Source organism: Myripristis murdjan, chromosome 12 (genome assembly GCF_902150065.1).
Source record: "Myripristis murdjan chromosome 12, fMyrMur1.1, whole genome shotgun sequence".
Classification (NCBI taxonomy): Eukaryota; Metazoa; Chordata; class Actinopteri; order Holocentriformes; family Holocentridae; genus Myripristis; species Myripristis murdjan.
Genome location: NC_043991.1, coordinates 16,105,692 through 16,127,592, shown reverse-complemented (window position 1 = coordinate 16,127,592; position 21,901 = coordinate 16,105,692). Strand labels below are relative to the sequence as shown.

Sequence of the window (21,901 nt, the reverse complement as noted above, 5' to 3'; positions counted from 1 at the left end):
TTTTTTATCAGGAAATTTGATTAATACAGACCTAATAAATTACTAACAATCACACTAATAATAATAATAAGTGCATCCTAAAAAGTGTTACAATCTCAACTTTATGCATGAGAACCGCTTCGCTCCCAGTCCCACAATACCTTGCGTGGTGTCGTCACGTACCGTCACCTGTTGCAATAGAAAGTGAATGAGAGCCAGAACTTCAGCTGCTTCGCTGTGGTGACATGAATGTGGAGGTAACAGACTATCTGGCTGCTGAGTCACAGGGAGCAAAACAAACAATAGTGATGCCAGTGATTTGACTGTTACACTGGTTCAGCCTTTCATCTGCTTGATAATAATTCATTCACTAATGAACTGAATGAAGAAGCTCACTCGCTGTATTGGCCGGAACAAACTGCTTCATCCAATACAGCAGCTCTGCTTTTTGGTTAGAAGACGCGTTACAGATTGGAGTGATTTGTTCCCTCAGTGGGTTTGTGGTTCACCTAATGATCCAGCCAGTTAAACAGCCAAACAACCTGAGTTAGTTAAAGAGGTCTTCCCACCGCCGCTCAGCTGAGTGAGTCAGCTGGCGCTAATGGACTGAAAAACACTGCGGGAGGTTGGATCTTACTTTTGGTCCTTTTCAAAAAGCCCTGCATGTATTGGCTTTATTTTAGTCACTGACAAAAGGTTAGGATCTTAAACTGAATGACATCAATAAGTTTTATTTATTTCTTTATTTCTGACTAATATTTACTATTACAGTGTTTGTTTTGCCTGTAGATATATGCATATTGTTTTTGCCAACAAGAGAATCTCTCATTATTTTGTCTTTAATAAACACTTCCCTCAACTTTTATTGGCCTCCGTGATAAAGATGCTGTCTTTCTGAAATTGGCATAGATTGAAACTCGGTTTTTAGGGATGTTAGTGCTGGCGGCCTGTGCCTCAGTAGTGCTTGAAGTCTAGCAACGCCCCTGGGTGTCTTTACGGATGCCATTTCTTCAGCCTCGGGCTAGATGCCTTTCCACAGTCGACAGCTCATCAAGATGAGTGACAGGCGTTGGGCCAGTAACCTGACCAACTGAGAGAGAAGAGGGCGGGACAAATAAGGCATTTCACAGACTCAAAAGAAAAAGTTGCATATTCTGAACTAAAAGTTGTATGGATCCCATTTGCATGTATAAACAAGCTTATTTTAGCATCTCTTCTATGAGACCTGGTCTCTGTGTGTTTACTCATAAGTGAGCTCATGTATAACTCTTTTTGCAATGCGCTGGGGAATTTCAACATGCACTGTTTGGCCATGCAGAGCCCCAAGAGCCCTGCATCACTATAAGTAATTTTAAATCTTCCTATTCATAAATATTAAGGTTGCACAGTGGAAATCTTATTGTATTTGTGAGGGAGATTTTCTCAGGAATTGACTTGCACAGCTGATAATTGTCACCTGCCCTGTCCACTGTTACAGGTTAGCTGTCTATATGCTATTGCACTGCTGCTGTAAGTTTATTACCAGTAGCTCAGGTTATGGCTAGAAACAGAGTTAACACCATTTTGATATCTTTAGGTCATGGTGCAAAAAAGAATCACAAAAGATTACGAAAAATAGGTGCTTATGAAATAGCATAAAAAAGGAGTCTTGGCTTAGGAGATCCTCTGGTTCCTACAAATACATGCACTCTCTGCACTGAAAATGTAATACAGACGAAAACCTTGATGGATCTCAAAAACAGATGAACATTTTTACCTGTTTACTTACTTTAATTGTAGGACTATTTTTGTTGTTTATCATCTTACATGCACTTGTGATGATGCCTTTTTATGTAACAGGCATCTTCGTGATTGCCTTGCAAAGCAAAAGTGTGAGTATAAGACTAAGAGTCAGAATTATCTTATGTTGAGTCACTTTATGAAAACTCGTGATAATGATGATTCACTTCTAAACATTGTTGGCGATGAGCTGGTTTAACGTCGTGTCAGGATGGGCGACAGGTTACAGACACTGGCTCAAAGAGAAACATTTTGGATTTGAATCTTTTTTTGTTGTTTCTCTTTTCCCTTTTTCTTTTTGCACTTTTTTGGAAGTTTTTTTTTTTTTTTTTTTTTTTAAATATTTGTGTCTTTCTTGTGTCTGTCTTTTTTTTTATATATAGGTAATAGATGTATACACTATTATTATTAATACTATTATTACAATTATCATAAATTTATTTTTCATTTTTTCCTTTCATTAATTCAGATTTTATTTTTTCTTATCTTTTGGGCCTTGTGTCTTTTATAGTGATTATAGTGTAAACTTGAAATTCTATACCTTGTTTAAGTAAGGGGTTACTGTAGATGCATTTTGACTGTAACTTAACTTATTTGAGGGACATATTTCCCATTATGATCATACCTTGAAGAAGACCGGGTGTATTCAAAACATGTTAGTTACTTATTAACAAAGACTATCATTTTTTTAATGGAATGAAGTGCCTGGAACATTTTGTTTATTGTTATATGCAAAGAAAAATGTTGCAAATGTTTTTAAATGGAAATGTTTCAGCACCATCTTCAGTGGAGGTCTTTTTCTTAATGAATATGTGTGTGGATTTCATTGAGAAAATATCCTCCTCCACATGCTAATTTCAGACCAATCGACTATGTTGATGATGGTGATGATGATGACAGTCATTAAAGTGCAATGGAAAAAAGTGGTTGCTGATCAGCATGAAGCAATAATAGTCAAAAAGGCCAGTGTGCCGTGATAATGATGGCATTAAAGTAGTAATCAGAGCACTGAAAGCGTAAGAGGTTGCTCAATCTGTGGTTGAAACACAAAACACAATCAAGTGTTTTCAGTGATGGTCATGAAACCTAAAAAAACAAACCATTTAATCCTTATCCCCATTGCTAACCTGAAAAGGCCTTTCATCTGTGGAATTATTATCAGTGCTCTTTGTTTATTTGCACTGAGGACATTAGTGAATTTGTTCTCCATCAAAAACTGCGGGGTGTACTGTGCACCCGTAATGCAGGAGGAAGTACATTTGGACGGATGAGGCTTAAAGGCAGGGAGAGAATTTCAAATGTCATGAAAAGCTTGACAAATTTCGACAGCGCAGTGGGAGTAAAATGTGAGAGACGGTCTGGTCGGCACAGATTCCAGGTGTATAAATGGCGTGTATGCTCAAAGATAATGTATACATCACTTTCTACACGGAAATAGGTATTGATGAAGAGAGGATATGCAGTACCCCACGCACGCCTTACACCATGCTCGGAGTTTATGAGTCAGCTGAGCTAAGTGTGATGGAGCACTGTGGCAAAGAGAAGGATAATGTAAAAGAGGGACTCTCTGCATCATTTAATTGAGAGTCTTAAAGGAATACTCCACTGTTCTGGCAAAATACCTTTTTTTCCCCGACTTATCCAGACTGAGACAAGATGTTTGATAGTGTTTTCACCTTTGTACATCCCCTGCTTTTTCTGCAAACCTGACTTTATTGTAGTGCAAGTTAGGTTTACATAATGTTGCCATGATTCCACAGCAATATGGGAACAAAAGGACTGAGGTAGAAATAACAAAATGATGTGTGCATCATAAAAAAATGTTGCACCAATAAATATTGTGGGAGTTTTTTCAGACTGCAGACACTGACTTTTTTTCCAATAAGAGGAACACACACAGCAGGTTATAAAGACCTTTTCATGTGCGATCGCTCAACAGGCTATTATGGGTCACAATATATAATGTTGTGTAACGATACAATGGCTGCTTTGACGCTGTTGCAAGACGAAGGAGAGACTGAGTCTGATTTTCTGGGCTGCGATCACAGCTGGCATTTTTGTTTATACCAGGTTAAACTGATCCCTGATGTGTTTTCTCATTTGCAGTGAAAACCTCTTGAGCTCCAGTGCTGCTGCAGCTTGACCTCAGTGCCAGCCAGCTACTCTCCAGCAGCTCGATCTACACTTAGCTGGCCTACATTTAGTTCAGATGAATGAATAACCTTTATTCAAATGCACACATTGAATTTTAAACTTTAGCCAGTTTATGCTTTATAAGCGTGCTGTTAGATCTGCTCGCCTTGGAAGGGAATTTTTAAAAATGCTTAATTTAATTTGTTTGCTGAAATGACGTTTTTTTTTGGCACATAACCACAGGCTCATGGAAGGAGGAGTGTAGTGATTGATGCTCGTAGCAATAGGGACACCAACATACCGAAAGAGAGGGGTTTCAGACATGAAGCAAACAGGGGTGTCAAGGCTTTCAAGGCAGGGGTTTTTGACATCCTCAGCTACAGTCCCTCCCTCTGTCCTGAAAAACATGAGAGATTCACTCTGACCAAACACAGAAGGCTCTGTCAGAGGGGTCCTGTCCCTGTCAAGGACATATCTGCTCCCCATCAAGCTCAGCTGTGCCCTGCGTCTTCTCATGAGAGCTCGATTAATATAAGATCAGTGGGTTCCAAAACACCTGCCATTCAGAAACCCCAGAGAAACATATGACCCTAGAAGTGAAATGAGTTTTAGTGGAAGAGGTAAGCACAGTGCAAGACTGGCAGGGCCCTGGGAAGGCACAATGGTGATGAAGGCACCTGTGCTGTACATGTGAAATACAAAAAAAGCCTGCATGAGGAAGAGCAGCATTCAAGAACTGGAAGCCTAAAAACCCATGTGTAATCCATAGCCGAAAATAATCCAAACAGGAGGCATTGGTACAGATGGGAAAACACTGCAGTGATAACAGGGACAAATAGAACCACTTTTCACCCAACTCTAAATCACATTTTGGAGGCTCCAGGACACCGCAGACAGACTTATTAAAGGCCCAGTGACTTTATGACTTCAGTCTTTTTCAAAACTCTTCATGAAACAGTTCATCTCAGAAAATGATGTATGGTTGTCACTACCAAAAACAATGAGTCCCACATGTGCAGCAGCTGAATCGGGGGCCTCGATAGGTTGTATTAACTGCCTGTAATGAGTTGTTACTCCCATTTTACCAAGTAAACGAGGGGTCGGGAACTTCTGGCTCACGAGAATGATTGATCCGGCCTGCAAGGCAATAAAAGAAAATAACATAAAATGGTAGACTAACATGTCCTTCTGGGTAGATCATTCTGGCTGTATGCCTATCACAAAGAATAGACTAGATTCTGACACTGTGCAGCCAAAGCCATACACGATGCAGTGTCCCGCCTGAACAGCCTGACTGGTTAACATGGGCACCAAAAGGAAGCAGGAAGCACTTTGGCATCCTGTTTGAACCTGAAAACACGCACATATGTGTCATTGCTCACATGCATCATGGCGTCAAAAACAGAAAAATAGATGCAGAATGGGCAAACAATTTTTCTTTGTTGATGTAAAAGGCAAGCCAGTGGTCCGTGGTGATGAAAAGGTCGATCTTGAGCGCCATTACAGCTGGAAACATGCAAAGCTGGATGAGTTGCAAGGACTAATGTGTTTGGATAAAGTTAACGCTCTTCAGGGGAATTTGGGTGCCCAACAAGCAGCTTTCATAAGACACATTCTGACAGAGACAGTGTTATGCAGGCAAATTTTGTGGTGAGTAAGCTAATAACTAAGAAGCCTGAAGCCTCATTCAGACGGAGAATTTGTGAGGGAGTGTCTTTTTGCCGCTGTGGAGTTTCTTGCGCCAGACAAAGTAAAATTGTTCCAAAGTGTCAGTTTGTCTGGAAAAATCGCCACAGAGCAGATTACTGATCTGGCACAAGACATTGAAAAAACACTGAAGGACACCACAAGAAATGACCAGTTTTTCTCTTTGGCCTGACATGAAACAACGTCCTGAGGGTTTTCCCAGTCTGAGCAGACATGCACTAAAGTTTGCATCCTTGTTGGGACAAACAACCGCTGTGAGCAGGTCTTTTCAAAAGTGACTCCTGCAAAGACTCGGCTGTGCTCAAACCTGGAAAACCAGCTGTGAACAGCATCATCATCACTACCATCTGACATCAGACACATCATCAAAGAGAAACAGTTCCAGCCATCACATTAAGGTTAGTGTGAAGTTTGACCAATAAAAAGCATGTCAGTTTCACAATTAATCTAGTATGGCCTTCAAAAGATGTTCTAAAATTTGAAATGGCCTTTGATAGGAAAAAAGTTGCCCACCCCTGAGGTAAACCAAAGATTTACTTAAAGGCCTATTTGGAATCACTGTAACGCCTGTGGTTAGACCTGTTGCACAGGTGAGATCCCAAGTGACTGGTGGGGATAATCATACATCACTGTCTAAGATTAAATATTTGATGACGAGTTTTGAAAAAGACTGAAGTCAGAAAGTGGGGCAGGCCTTTAATAAGTCTGTCTGTTGCATCCCGGAGCCTCCAAAATGTGACTTAAGAGTCGGGTGAAAAGTGGTTCTATTTGTCCCTGTTATCGCTGCAGTGTTTTCCCATCTGTCCCACTGCCTCCTGTTTGGATTATTTTCTGGAGATTAACTGTTTCTGGAGATTAACTGCTTCTGCGCTCACACACCAACACCAGCACCTCCCCCATTCTACAATTATACTTCACATTACATCATGATTTTTGAGATCTGCTTCTCAGAGGACTTTACTGAAAGAAATAGTTCACCCCTACAATCTTTTAACGACTCATATCAGGTAAAATGGTGGTTACATGTGTTAATGTTAAAATAGCACACAGTTTAATGGCCAAAACAACTGGACTGAATGGAGACCATTTCCTCCGAGTCAAAGTCAAAAGCAAAAAATGTCCATAAAACTACTCCAAACAGCACAGTCCAGGTGTGGTGAGGTCACCTGACTACATTAGGAGTTTCCACATTATGTTATGGAAATTCCTTGTCAACATCATCTCGCTGCATTCACGAGCTCCTCATTAGCTTAGCCTCATTAGTCCGGGGTATTACAGTTGTGAATATGACTCATGCATTCTCATATTTTTTGTCAAAAACAACAAATAGACCCTGGCAACCCTGAGAGTAGCTTGATGGTATTTTATAACCCAAGTGGTACAGAGTTATATTATGTGCTTCATATTTCCCTAAGTTTGTTGGCTAAAAGTCATTATGCATTGAATCTGAAATTTCGACAGAGTGAAAATGTCACATCCTGTCATCATGTAAAACCTGACTTTCTCATTTGAATTTACCACTTTGTTGGGTTGTTTAAGCACACTCTGTCCGTAATTGCAATGTTTCCAACAGCATTCGCAGGCAACATCTTGTTGCTGTAGTGACAGTTGGCCTGTGGAAAATCTAGGAGATTGAGTGAGGAAAATATAAGAGATAATGAGGTAACTACTGGACTTTTAGACTCATGGTGCAATCATTTGGCATCTGGCATGTCGTATGGAGTAATTTTATGTGTTTTTTTTTTTTTCCTCCCAGCTTTGCAGCTCTGAAGAAACTGTCTCCATTCACTCGACTTGTTTTGGAGACGGCTGGTACTGAGCTGCACCAGATAACCAGCTGTGTGTTGTGTTGACAGACAAACGTCACCTGTGGTTCAACTGACATGGGGACAAGCAGATAACGCTGATAAATAAATATATAAATAAATGAAAATTAAATAAATAAACAGACAAACAAATAAAGAAATAATTTTTGGATGTTTGAGCCAGACCATTTCAGTATTTGGATCCCAATCACAGGTGTAAGTGCTGAAAAAAAAAGTTGATTTTGTTGATTTTGCATTTTAATTGTTCAGCGAGATGAAAGGGGAACAACAGTGCTTTCGTCTCAGAGATTTTTTCTTTTTCTTTTTCTTCTCGGCTACTGGAATTACCTCGGTGCGGCAAAGTGCTGTGTGGTCTCTTTCCTAGTGTTTCTTGTGTTTTTGTTTTTGCTGTTTCCCTGATTGCTGTCTGCAATCCTAACATCCATCACCTACCGGAGTATCAACGCCGACTCCTTCATCACTTGTCACCAGATTGTTGTCTAAACCGAGCGATGACTGTCAAGCCAGCTTGAAACTTTGAGTAACCCTCACTTCCAAGCCTTCCAAACCCTTTGCCACTGAACTCCAAGCCTCCAAACCTCGCTCATCCTCCCCACCATCCAGCTGTCCTGCATTTTGCGTTTGGGTCCTACCTGTGCACCCAACAAGCTGAATACTAAAATATTAGACTTAAACTGTATAGTGCTCCCTATTTTAGCTCAACAATATGGATAACTTAGCTACTACAATCATATTTTTGGTCTATTTTCAAAAAAAAAAAAAAAGTGTTGACAGTTCTTTTTTAATTTGACAATGTATTGATTAACAATTTACACGGCGGAGATTATTTTAAATTCTGTCTGTGAATAAAACAATGTGTTAAATGGGACTTGATGAAAGTCCTACTGTAGTAAAAACTGTATTACTAAAGTAACAAAATAGTATGGGAGGTCTCTTAGAAACATCTTTTTATTTATTTAAAGAAAATCTGCCTTTTTTGTAATTATTTTATTTCAACAGAAAACCTGCCTTTTTTTGGTGTGCTTGAATTTTAATGTCTGAATTGAGTGAAGTTATTTTGAGAGACTCGGTGGAAAAAGGTAGATTACAACACTGACTTGTTTTTCAGTCCATCATCACGTTTTTTTTTTTTTTTTTTTTTTTTTTTTTTTCATGTAACATTTCTCAAAAGCACCTTATCTCTGTCAGGTTCCCCCTCGGTCTGATGCATGTGCTTGACATTTTTCTCTGCACATCACAGCATAATCATTCATCTCGGAGTCATTAACCGTAATGCATGCACTACTATAGATGTGGCTATGCATACTACTTGCTCTTTATTCTACACTGAAATATGTGCCTTCACATCATCTCACAGTGCGCCACAATCATAAACTATTCTCCCCCAAGACTCAGTTCGTGACACCAGTGGCTCCATCACAGAGATCCTGAGAGATGGAGGGGATGAGTCCCACAGACAGAATAGCTAATACTGCCACCACCAGCTCACAAAGAAAAGAGTCATGCCAGCTTCTCTGTCTTGTCATCCCCCCACAGCTTCAGTCTTGCTTATATCTTAGATGTGCTGTTGTAATGCGGCATTCTTCTGTGTCTCTTTACCCACAGCGTAACCTGGGCTGACTCAGCAAAGGAGCCGTTCTCTGTGAAATGTTTGTTGTTGGAGGTTTGCTCGTAAAACTTGCCTATGAAGGACATCGCCAAAGTCCGGCGTGCCACCAGAACAACCTTGCAAATACTGATCAGTGATCTGGAGGAGAGCGAAAGATGAGAACACTTGGCTTCAGGAAGAGTCGCTCTGTCTCTGTGGACCGCCGTGAGTCAGCGTATTTCTGCTGTTTGTATAATTTATAAGAGTTTTAATTAGCCCCCTTTGCTTGTTTGTGCAAGTGACATTTTCAAAATATAAAAGCTCCCTGCAACTTTAGTCAAAATTAAGCAGTTTATATTGTGTTGACAGGGAAGCACAGGCTCCTCATGATTGTCAGACTCTTGGGTTTCAACCTGAAATACTAAAGGCCGCTTTACGCACCATGGTCATACAACACCAAGTCCTGACAGAGTGAAATAAAACTAATGAACGACTTGGTGGCGGTCCTGTTGTCCCGGCTTTTTCGATCCCCCACCTCACAGAAAAACAAAGAGCTCACTCAACAGTGGCAACAGCATGTTATCGTGGACACCGATTGAATCAATAATCCAAGCGAGGGCAAATAACAGTCATATTTACTGTAAGGTTTACACTCAGTGTAATAAAATGCTCATTTGTAATAGTTGTAAATGTAATTTGTTATAATTTATTGTAACTCCAAACAAAAATAATTTCTACAAAAAATATTCAAATAATGTCATATAATATTGATACTTTGTCAATATCTTTTCTCTCTTTTAGACTTCTGATAAGTTAAATTCTGCTTCCTGAATACTGTGTGAAGATAAAATCTCGCTAAGTGTGGCAACAATCACTCATTCCTATAACAACCATAATAGTGACTAAATTTTTATTATTCATAACCCTCTGGATATTATAATATGTATAATCTCAGCGACTGTTAGTGGGCACATTAGATACAATGACAGAAGATATAATCATAATAATAATAAAAAAAAAATGCAGCAGAAATAGAAGAAGTGTGAAACTCAAGTCTCATCGTTTTAGAAGAAATGAAACCTGGTTAATATTACTATGTAGGCCTCAGCAGCAGGATCAAACACACACCCCGCCTCCCACCCGTCCTTCAAGTGTCAACATGTCTCCTCCTCTCGCTAAGTCTAACTGCACAAGTCACTCGTCAGAAAGAACAGCCTTTCCAGAGGTGAGATCCTCAACTCAATCGAGAAAAAAAAAACAAAAAACAAATAAAATGAAATAAAAAAAAAAAAAGTCCTTGTGATAAAACAGCCATTCCCTTTGAAGTGAAACAGTAGTGACTTAAGTGTTTTCTTTTTGTTTATGCTTTTTGGTATGATGCACATTGCTCCAGCTCTGGAATAAAGGGAAAGAGACAGTGGTTGGTTGGTATGAATTTTTTTCCCCCCCTCCGTCCGCATCTGGTTTCTCCGAGGTCACTCCCCTTTTCTGTTTGTCCTTCTCTTGTTAGACACTCACACCTGAGCACACACTCAGTAACATAACAGTCCTGTGAGGTGTGTGTGTGTGTGTGTGAAAGAGAGAGATAGAGTAAGTGTTAATGCATGGGTTTGCCTGTGTGTGTGTGTGTGTGTGTGTATGTTTGGGAGTTGGATTTCGGGTAGTTAGTGTTGATGTGTGTCTGCGTGTGCCGCAGTGTATTCTTCGGGTCCGTGACTGGGGTGGCCCTACCCACTCTGGGTCAGCCCTCGCCTCACACACACACGCATATGTACACACACACATACACGCACACACACACACACATACACACACACACTCACTCCTTGGTCGAGGGGGTTGTGGCTCAGTGGGGAGTTAATGTGGCCAGGAGGTGGGATAGCAGAGTGCACAGCAGCAGGGTGGCCATGGGGAGGTGGGAGGAAGAGGCAGCGTTGCAGTCCTTGCCCCCCTCGCAGCGGGACTGTTGGCATAACACCCCCTTATACTCTGGAGGGCAGATGCACTTCTGGTTCTGGTAGCATGTTCCTCCATTCTGGCACAGGAGCATCTCCTCGTCGCAAATGTTAGCTAGGAGAGAAGACAAAAGTTAGACAGAAAGGAGGAGGCAGAGACAGAGAGAGTGAGGGGGGGAGAGAGAGGTGAGGGAAGGGAGTGAGAGTGAAGGAATTTGCAGAGGCAAAGAGAATGGGGGAGAAGAGTTGGGAATAAAGAGGGTGCAGCAAAGTGACAGGGTGACAGGTGGTAAAAGGATAGTGGGGGAGTACAGAGAAGAAAAGGAGATGTATGGTAAAGGGAAAGGCAGGTGGGGGGAAGACAAGGACGGGTAATGTAAGAGACGGCATGATGGGAAACAGATACAGTGGGAGGAGAAGAATTCAGGGCAAAAAGAACAAGGCAGAAAGGAAAGCAGGAGGAAGGAAAGAGGCAAGATAAATTTTCCAATCTTTGCCTTAGGGACAACAACAGGTAGCACCTGCCTTTCTGTTTTCTGCAATCTTTTTCTCGTTCTGTTTTTTTTCTTGAGCATGCACTTTCTCTGGGTCAAGTTAAAAATCATTGTTTTAAATCCAGAGGAAAATGTACCGCACGTGTGATATTTGCTTAAAATAACCACTGGCAGGACGAATAACATAATTAAAGTGCCACCAAAGACATTAAGAAAGACACAGCGGTAGTTGCACTGCACAAGATGCTTGACCTAAAAATGTATTCTAAATCTAAAATTACTCATGGCTGCAAAGAAACCAGGCTTTCGCTGTATTAAAGTATTAAAAGTGAGATGCAAAAGGTGAATGTATGTTGCCGGAGTAAATAAAGCTGCTGTCAAAATGCAGGCGTGCCTCTGGATTTGTGCTTGTGAGTTATGTGTGTGTGTGGGTGCATGTAGAGGGGTCCATTTGAGACACAGGCCTTGACTGGATGGTAGATGTTAGGGGGAAGGCGATTCCCTGTAATGGGGTTAAGGTGTGACAGGGTCATCAATTAAAGGAGCAGCTGATGCTACTAATGAGCTACATGATTCATTCCCCCGGGGCTAAAGGAAATTTCAAGAGACGCCCAGGCTAAGTGGCACAGCGCACATGCAAAGGTCTGGAGAGCTACAATATTTCTTCAACCCCGGATTTCAGGCGTGCACGCACCGACTGCGTATCCCCTCATACTCACGGTAACATCCTTGTTTCCAGTAGTATCCTGGAAAACAGTCGTCACACTTGGGCCCGGTAGCACCGTCTTTACACTGGCAGAATCCTGTGCCGTTGCATCGGTCGTGGAGAGAGCCCAGCTGGTTGCAGTTACACTCTGGAGAAAACAGAGCAAGAGATTGGATTTAGAAACTTCGTCCTCCTCAATTTGGGAGTCCGAGCAGTGATACCTCAACTATGTGCTCTTTTATTCACATCATTTATTTAATTGCTTAAGACCTACAGTGGTCAAAACATATTGTTTTTTATGATTTAGCCACTACAATAAAGGCTTTTTAATATTTCCTTCCTTGTTGTTTATATTTGGCTGGCTTAGATCCTCGTTTCCAAAAGCACCCAAAACATTTTTGATCTTTGTTTGATCAGATAAAACAACCAGTCATCTTTTTTTCTGTTTCCTAATATTTATTTACTTGTTTATTTAACAATGGACAGTTAAATAATTATTTCATATGTGCTCAGCAGTGCGCAGAATACAAGTCAGTAGGATACAGGCGATTACATGATCATTATAAAAGGAGGGAATAAAGAGATGGCAATAATAATAAAATAACAATAATGAAATGTACACTGTCATCATACTACTATCATAGTATTAACAATTCTGAGATTAATTCTAGGCTACATTAACTCCTTCCATCTCTGCTAAGCACAGTATTCTGTGTCATAACTGGGCCCGATGTAAAATAAAGACGAAGACGTGAAGATGAAGAAGATCATCCGGTTGCTTCCTAGTAATTAAAATACCTGTGAATTTCTCTTTCATTCCTTTGATGTTCTTGTAATTTTTAAATGATTTATTTGCCCTGACCTATCAAACAGCATATTTTATTGTGCTGTTTAGGGGTGGAGATGATTTTCTGATTGAACCGGGCCACCTGTACCACCTGAAACGTGAGGGACTAAGTGCCAACTGGGGGAAAAGTGAGCAAATTGTATCTTTTGAATCTTTTGAGAAGCCTGATTGAGCATTCAAATTTTGGAATACTTATTTGTTTATTTATTAATTTATACATTTTTAATATCTTTCTTTCATCTTGTCACATTGTAATACAACTACACCCCCTCCCTCCTCCCTTCCCTAAGAAACAGATGATGAATGACTTGTTGATTGTTCACACTGAAGCCTTTGGATGTGATTGTTCAAACTCCTTTGTTGTCAAACGTCATGACTGAAGTTTTCCGGTTGTTCATGATAACTCTGGGATTTTTTTACACTTACCACATTTACTTAGTGAGTGATACTTTGGGTTTGTGCCTTACAGCAAAAACAACAACAACAACAACAACAAAAAAAAAAACGCAATGTCAACCACAAACAAAAAATGAATAGTTTTGTACGGCCATTTTCTGTTTCAATTACAGAAACACTATCACCCCCACAGTAAATCTCTTTGGATACTTTATATTGAGATAATGAGAAGATAAGCCGCCTTATTATTTGTTTCTTATTGCCTTTTTTAATGGAGTGAAATGGAAGATCTTTCAAGCGGTGGGTCAGTGTGTTCTCAGCGCTGAATGAATATAAATGTAGGAAACAGTGAGGAGGTCGCTGATGTTATCAAGCTCCAGAGAAATCTCAAATAAAGCCACATTGTCTGTCACAGAACATTGGCTTGAAATACATATTATGTAATAAAGATGCCTTACATATTTATCATGATGATGAATGAAATAACACTGCTATTTCTGTTTTATAGCTGTTCAGCCCATTTTTATTTGAGGCGCTGGAGTTACCAGTATTTTGTACACTCGGTGGGAGTCCGTTGTACCCATGGTCTTCATCGCACAGGCTATCTGTTCTGAGGGTTTGCATGAAATATGCAGTGGTGGTTTCAAGAATAATTTAGATAATATGTAGCCCCGAAGTTAACATCTATGCCTGACATGCAGGTATCTGACAGATGTCACTGGGATGGACCCTAAAGAGACAGTAGAGTGTGGGTGTGGATGATTCAAGCGGTAATTTTTATTACCTTATTATGCTGCACAAATTTCTGCAGACTGGGCCTAAGAGGACGTATTACTATGTCAATTAACACATACATTTTTTGCAGTGAATTGATTGTCCTATATCAGATCAATCAAAAATAAATAAATATAAATAAATAAATAAATAAATAAATAAAAAATAATGCAATCGTTTTGAATCAATGTCATTATCCTGAATTTAATTGCTAACTACCACAGTAATATAAAGATTAATCTGGAATCAGTTTCAGAGAGATTTCCATCCCCACTTCTTATACTGCACACCTGCAAGATAATTTAAAATTTAAGCCATGATTAGATTTTTTTTTAATATATATATTTGTATATATACAAATAATTATATTCATGGAAGCGTACAGACGCGCAAATGAGTAATATTTGGACGCAGATGAGCGATGAAGAAGGCTGTAGATTTGGATATTTGCATCACTTTGGCAGTGGACTGACAATGAAGCAAAGTTTCTCTTACATGACGGGCTGTTAAGCGATTTCTAGTCTTATCCCAAGATCAAGCAAACTCATCTAATATAAAAGCGCATGCTGATGAAATAAACCAAGATGGCCATTTCTGCATCATAGCACAGTGGGAGGCATCTCTGTGTTTTGAGGGCCATGTGCATTAATATGTTTGCTGACTATATGTGAGAAACTGAGAGCGTCAGTGTGCGTGGACAATGTGTGACTGTGTAAGATATGTGTGCAAATGCATTTGTAAATCTGAACGCATGGGTTTGTGCTCTGGGGGTGCTGGTGTGACTTGATTTTTTTCTGTTTGGTGTGCCAGTGCTCTGGTGGACCAGCTAATGGGGCCTCATTTGTGCTGACTCCAAAGCCTGGCCCTCTGTGTACCCCAGCCGCGGCAAGTTTACCCTCCAACCCCCTGCAGTCCACCTACAGATGGATCCAAATCAACACCAGATTTTAGCTCCACAGCGATGCAAACAGAGTGACCTCCCCCATGCCCTTAATAAGGAATATATATATATATAATTTGAAACCTGTGAATCCACATTAGCCTATGGCCCTATGTGTGTATAGAATAAATAATCTATGGGCACATACATGAAGTATCAGCATTCATAGGATTGCAATATTACTGTAAATTGCAGTATGAAAGCAGCGTAATAATTGCAAATAGTGTCAACAAAGCACAGTGGAGAATTATAGCTAATAAATATAGCTAATAAAATGGTTGTTTTTTTGATTATTTACTTTTAAATTACACATGATACACCGCATACTTGTGTGGGCAATATTCTCATTCCCACGGTTTGAGTTTGATTCCCATGTATTGCTACAGATTAAACTGTCCACCCCATCTGCCAGTCTCTACACACACAACATGCACTCCACCACATCCACTGACACACACTCAACTCCCTCTACATGCTTTTAAACCACCCCTCTCCCCCCAAGGAGCCCCTCCAGACTGACCAATGCAGACGCTTTCATCATCCAGCTCGGCAGAGGCGTTGCGGAAGTATCCCAGTCTGCAGTGTTGGCAGTTCTGGCCCCTGGTGTTGTGCTTGCAGCTGACGCACGTTACGATGTTCAGGTAGTCTATGTAGCTGCAGCGGTTGGAGTGGCCGTAGCACTCACAGTCTAAGAGGAGAGGACACATATTAGACTTGGATGTACTGTTAGTCATTTGTTTTGAGTGTTTGATGAAAAGGGTTCTTGAAAAAATAATTAAAAAAAAAGATCATGCAGGGGTTTCCTCTGTTAGAGAGGGCTGAATAGGCTTTTCGCATACTGAGATTACACAGGGATGCTAGGAAAACACTCGGGACTGGATAGTGTTTGCTAGAGAATGATTAATCAGAGGATATTTAGAGAGCATTAAGAGATGGTAAACAACCGGCGATAACAGTTATGGTATGTTTGTGAAAAAAATTATTTGGGACGGTTTTAGACATCTTAACGACGGCTTCTCTATTAACAAATGAATGAATCATGGTGCTTTTTATGACCTGCATCTCTGACTCAATATTGGTTCAATAGAGACGGACCACTCCCCCTCCATTACTACAGTCACAGGTTTGCTGACTACGCTTTACCGTGCTGCACTGATTGCTGATGGGAATTCCACTTTGCATGTGCGCGCGCGTTTGTGTGTCTGTGTGTGAGTGTAAATGTGGGATTTGATTGCACGAACAGATGCATAGATTATAAACTATGATCACTAAAGGGGCTTGTTTGAGGTGTGTTTTCTGAATCTATCTGGCAATGCCCTGAAAAAAAAAGACCCGGCTTTGCTAAACCTTTACAGAAAACCATGAGTGCTTCCTCTGCCTTAAATTATCACCCTGAAATTCTGTCTGAAGCAAGGTACTACATAATCAACAAATATCTGCTTCAGTTAAATCCTAAATAACATTTTTTCTGCCAGAAATTCACACATGATCTAAGCAGGTTTCACTACATCTTTTAATACGCTTGAAAAATTAATACTTGCTCCAGTTTTCACACACCAAAGGTAAAAAGTGATGCTGCAGAGGAGGGTGGAAGACTGTCGTATTGTAATTTATCCACAGAGAGAAAAATGAAAGCTCTATATCATTTAGGATCTGCATTGTGCAGAGAGAGGGGGGTGCGGTGAGAGGTGGAGGGGTGAGGTGTTGCTCTACATTTTCCCTCCGATTATCTTGGCTGAGGTTGGTACCTAATTAAGGTTTTATTAAGCTTTAGAAGTCGGCTGCGATAGTGTGCTGCAAGGCATCACTGTCCTCTAAAGAGGCGTTTACCAGGCATGTTTATGCAAATACACATTTAAATGCACATTAAAAAGTCGGAGTTTAGCTGTTTAATCAGCCGTCACATTATTATTTTATTATTGTTTGGTTGATGATGCCAGCTGAAATATTAATGGGCTGGTTTAAAGGAAGCCAGTGAGAGGAGCCCCATAAAGTGCATCTCTCAGCACTGAGGGAACCATGTTAGCAGTGGGGGAAAGAACTGCCTAATTAAATATAAATGGCCAATTACTCCGCAGACAAGAGAAGCAACGGGACATTGTTCCACAAATTAACGTTAAGAGTCAAGATGCTACTTTATTGGTATTTACTGGTTGTGAATTGTTAACTCTGAGAGACAGTTAAAATGAGAGAGAATGAGTGCTGCATCAAAAAACAACAGCAAAGAAAAAAACAACAAACAAACAAACAAACAAACAAACAAAAAACACATCTGTCACTGAATCTGGGGCAAAAGCATGATGGCACATTTTGCAAGCAAACATTTTTCCTAATACTGATAAACAGAATATCAGTGTAGCCAAGTGTTTGATGAACTGAAGAGCTTAATATACAGGTACTTACCTTGATTATGCATTAAAAAAAAAAACACACAAAGATGAGGGGGTCACAGAGAGAGAGAGAGATAAGGGGGGGAAAAAATGAAAGAGAACACATGCAATGAAAGGAATTTTTCCACAGGTTTTCTGCATAAAACTCGCTGCCGCTTGAAGAGCAGCATCCACACTTTTGTCAGACGACAGCGAGACTTTGAGATACACAGATCTAAGCCTGGGAAAATATAAGATTTCACCGAGCTCCAGTCTGCTGTCTACATTTTCAGACGCTGCCCTAGTCAGATTGGACTCTTACCTTTGAAATCATCGTATATGATCCCAAACAACTGTCTGGCCTGGGGCTCTCCTGAGATCAAGAGTTTCAGAAGCCCTTGAGGGATGAAGGAATCTTTGTTTAAGCATCGTCTTTCAACATCCACTCTGCTGCAGTTATCCACCTGCACCTACGGCACTATGTTCACACAGCTGGAGCGGGTATAGCCTATGGGTTGCTGTCAATGCTATGGAGAGCTCATATCTAACCTGCTACTGTATGGGAAAGCCGACTAGGTGCATGGGAGCCTACTGGATTTTACCCTAAAGAATGGGCATACAGCGCTCTAGGGAGCTCATCTACACCTTCAGCTGATGCAGTGTTTCTCAACCGGTGGGACAGGGCCCCAAAGGTGTGACACAACATTTTCCGACTGGGCCGCCGGCAAAGAGCAAATCAGATCAGGGCAATTTTTGTATCACTCGATATGCTGGGTGATGCCTTGGTGAGTCCCAGTTGTGAAGCACTGCACCACTGAGCCGCTCGTTCACATTCTACCTTTCTTTCTTTCTCTTTCCTTCTCTTCTTCACCGTCTTCATCCTCCTTTTCCTCCTTTTTCCCAGAAGCCCTTGTGGTCTCATAACTCCAGCCTTCTCTCTCAGGTTTCTCAGAGACTGTGAGCAGTACAAAGGAGCGAAAGCTTGCAAACTGATCCATATTGACACAACACAGATTGTCTCAGGCTGTTTGGCCAGACAAGATGTAACAAAGACAACTGATTTCTACCACACTAAGTGGTGTGAAAATACAATATACTGACACTAAAACTTTTTTTGTTGTTGTTTTTTTCAATGTTGTTCACAGGAGCTCAAGGGGCTAGGCAGCAGAAAAAATCCAGTGGGAAAGTTTACAGATCTAGTGCTGAACTTACATTCAAATTTCATGTAGACATTCGTTTCTTACAAATCTTTATTGAATGGCTAAACGAATTTATAATTTATGATGCCCATAGTTATCTTGAGCGTGAAGAAGTCTGCATCATTCAGTCTCATACAGCTTTTCATTCTTGATGCATCTTTCATCTATTGATCAGTGTTATTGAACATAGCGCTGCATAAAAATACCTCGCTCTAAAAATAAAAAGATAGTATTTTTACTTTTTTTCTCCCAGAGCATCCCCCATGTTTATTCCATCTTCAGTCTGTGTTCCTTTTCTTGCCTCTATCTTCAGCAATCGTCGCAAATAAAAATGTAATGTAACACCAGCTAAAGATGACTGACAGACTTTTGAAAAATAAGAATATCTCGATGTTGGCCTTGCAGTCTGCACCTGTCACCTGGATGGATTACTGAGTCGATACACACTTGCAGTTTTGAATGGGCTGACTTTGTGCACACTTATGAGTAGGTATCTCAAAAAAAAAAAAAAAAGGTCCTGGTACATTTGACGTAAGGTGCAGTTTTCAGGGACTCACTTACTAAGCTGACAAGTTTAACTTGGTGGTGAAAGACTATCTGCTGGGTCTTTAATGCACCACAAGTAAACTACAGCACATACTGTAAGCGTACAAGAGCGCTGCCACCACTTCATATGAAAGCGATACCTTTCTTTTCTGGCTTTTCTCTCTTCTCTCTCTTCCACCTCTTCCTCCTCCTCCTTCTCCTCCCTCTCCACCTCCCTCACCCCTTCCTCCTCCCTCTTGTTCTCCTCCTCCTTTTTATCTCCTCTCTCAGATGAGGTTGTGGTTTTTTCTGTGCTGCCAGACTCAGGTGCCCGTGCCTCAGACTTGTGGGGGGCTCTCGCCACAACACCGTGCCGTTAACATAACAAGCAGCAAATACATTTTTATGGCGTATTTCACGCTGGTCTATCTCCAGTAAACCGAGGCACAATATCATCTTTACAGTTAGGATATTGCTGCAGTGGCCAAACTCTACTGCTATCTGTTACCTCCTCTCCCTTCATGTCTGCCACTGTGACCTTGTTTTGCCTCTCTCTCTCCCTCAGATGGCGCCGTGCCCCGCTCAGGGGGCCTCAGCCTTGTGCTTGGGAAGAGCTGTGAGAGCAGGGAGGCTTGAGAAACTCCTACATCACTATACTTTAACTCTGGGTGTGAAAGGATGACATGCACTTCCTTTTATCTGAATGTCATCAAGTTTTCTCACTTGCTCATGCCCTATAGATGTATGTTTTGCAGACGTTTCCGTGTACCTTCCTTCGCTATAGAAAACTTTAAATAAAGAGTGGGAGGGAACACATAAGACAAAAAGGGGAGTCATGTCTGCTCAAATTATACTTCACAATAATTGTATAATTTGCTGTATTTACGCAATATATGAATATTCATGGCTTGATTAAAGTGACATCTGAACATGGACATGCCTGCCTACGCGCAGATTTAGAGTTCTCTTTTCTGCTTCACTCACACAAAGCCTCTCAAATCAATACAACTAACTAGACACAAGTTAGCACACGCTTTTAGCTTTTACTGCATTTTTAATTGTCTCTCGCTTCATCTTTCCTTTCTCTTCCTCAGTATGCTCTACTTTCCCAGAGGGCTTTTGTACCATTCCCAGGATCCTTTGCTTCAAGTTTTAGAGCTACAATGAATGCAAGTGAGACAAGAGCGGTGTAAAACTGGTTCAGTTTGTGGATCAAGTCAGGGAGCCTGCCTTTCTTGTTTTTATTTTTTCTGCCACTAAACGTCTTGCTTATAATAAGTCAATAAATTAAAACATCACAGACATCCTCACAGAGAGACAGTTAAAGTATGGTTATGCCAATCTCATAAACCGCCCATACTGTGTATGTCATTGACAAACTAATGATTAACAGACCACTAGAGGATAAAATCCTGCATGCTTCCATCTGTGATTCCCCTTGAGGTGTTTTTGCATAGGCAATGTATATATCTCCAGTTATTCTTCAGAGAGGGCCATCCTGCTAGCATGCTGCTCCCCTGTGGAGCTCCCCCCCTCAGGCTATCTCCCGCCCACTTGCTCTCCTTCATCCCTCCCCCTCCCCAGGGCTTCAGTGAGACAGGATGCCAACAGCTGTTCTCACAGCACCCCGGACCATTTCACACAACTGGCATCATGCCATCATTACATCTCATGGAGGTAACCCCCGCCCACCTCTACTCATGTCCGACTCTGGTCCCGCTGGACCCGCTCTCCGTCATGCCCCCTCACACACACACACACACACACACACACACACACACTAGCGGGCAAGCTCTTATGGGAGAGCGGGGCTTTGTATCAATGGTGTTTCAAAGCCTGATGTAGCACAACAGAGAGCATAAATGCTTTTAATCTCATTTACCCATGCTGCCTTGAGGGTAAGAGTGATTCAAACCATTCTTAACATTAATCTCAATCAGTTCAACCTGTACTGTCTGACATCAGACACTGGGAGAAAAACCATTCAGATTTCCCTTTTGCTTTATAGTAATTGGAAATGGTATTTGTGTGTGTGTGTGTGTGTGTGTGTGTGTGTGTGTGTGTGTGTGTGGTGAGTGTCTGTTGGCTTAGTAAACCATGACAGTGATGCAGCTCTTCATCTGCTTTCTCATTGGCAAGTTGACGGCTGCCAAAACAACAAGGTTTGACCTCAAAGAACGCGTGTAATTGTATATTTATATCTGTGTGTACTGTATATGTCCTTACATTATGTATGTAGATGCACGCACGCATACGTGATATACACTGTCTGTATGTCATCATCCATTCATCACAACGCTCTGTAAGGAGTGCAGTCCTTGGATAACCCCATACACACACGTACACACACTGTACCACTTGCCACTTGTAATCTGGCCCTGTCCAGTCAGGTTAATGAAGCGGGCGAGTTGTTTTTGGCTCACTCCTGACTCTGTCTTTCTCCTGTTACTTCCTTCTTTCTCTTCATCAGCCTGATCCTGTGGCACTTGCTCTCCCAGGATCCAGCTGAACTGAGATCTTCACTAACTTTCAACTTGCCAGTCCTGCTGTATTACTCTCTCCCTCCCGTTTCTCTCTCAACCCTCACATTACCTCTCTCTCTCCCTCCCTCTCACCCACATTAACTAGATTTCACTGTCGCTATCTAAATTGAATGAGCATCTCTGACACATGATATGATGTTG

At 41.1% G+C, this 21,901-nt stretch overlaps 1 protein-coding gene across 49 annotated transcripts in view; it reads right to left on the bottom strand.

Annotated features, from left to right (window-relative positions):
- Positions 1-8,409: 8,409 nt before the first annotated feature.
- ntng2b (netrin g2b) overlaps positions 8,410-21,901 on the bottom strand; it is a 62,440-nt gene continuing 48,948 nt past the window's right edge. For all 49 annotated transcript variants that reach the window (XM_030065628.1, XM_030065626.1, XM_030065629.1 and 46 more), the window contains 5 exons: positions 18,332-18,448; positions 17,816-17,890; positions 15,645-15,812; positions 12,181-12,315; positions 8,410-11,082 (listed from right to left, as the gene is read on the bottom strand). In XM_030065628.1, coding sequence (XP_029921488.1) covers positions 10,859-11,082; positions 12,181-12,315; positions 15,645-15,812; positions 17,816-17,890; positions 18,332-18,448 — 719 coding nt within the window. In that variant the 3' untranslated portion in view covers positions 8,410-10,858. The remainder of the gene's footprint in view (positions 11,083-12,180; positions 12,316-15,644; positions 15,813-17,815; positions 17,891-18,331; positions 18,449-21,901) is intronic.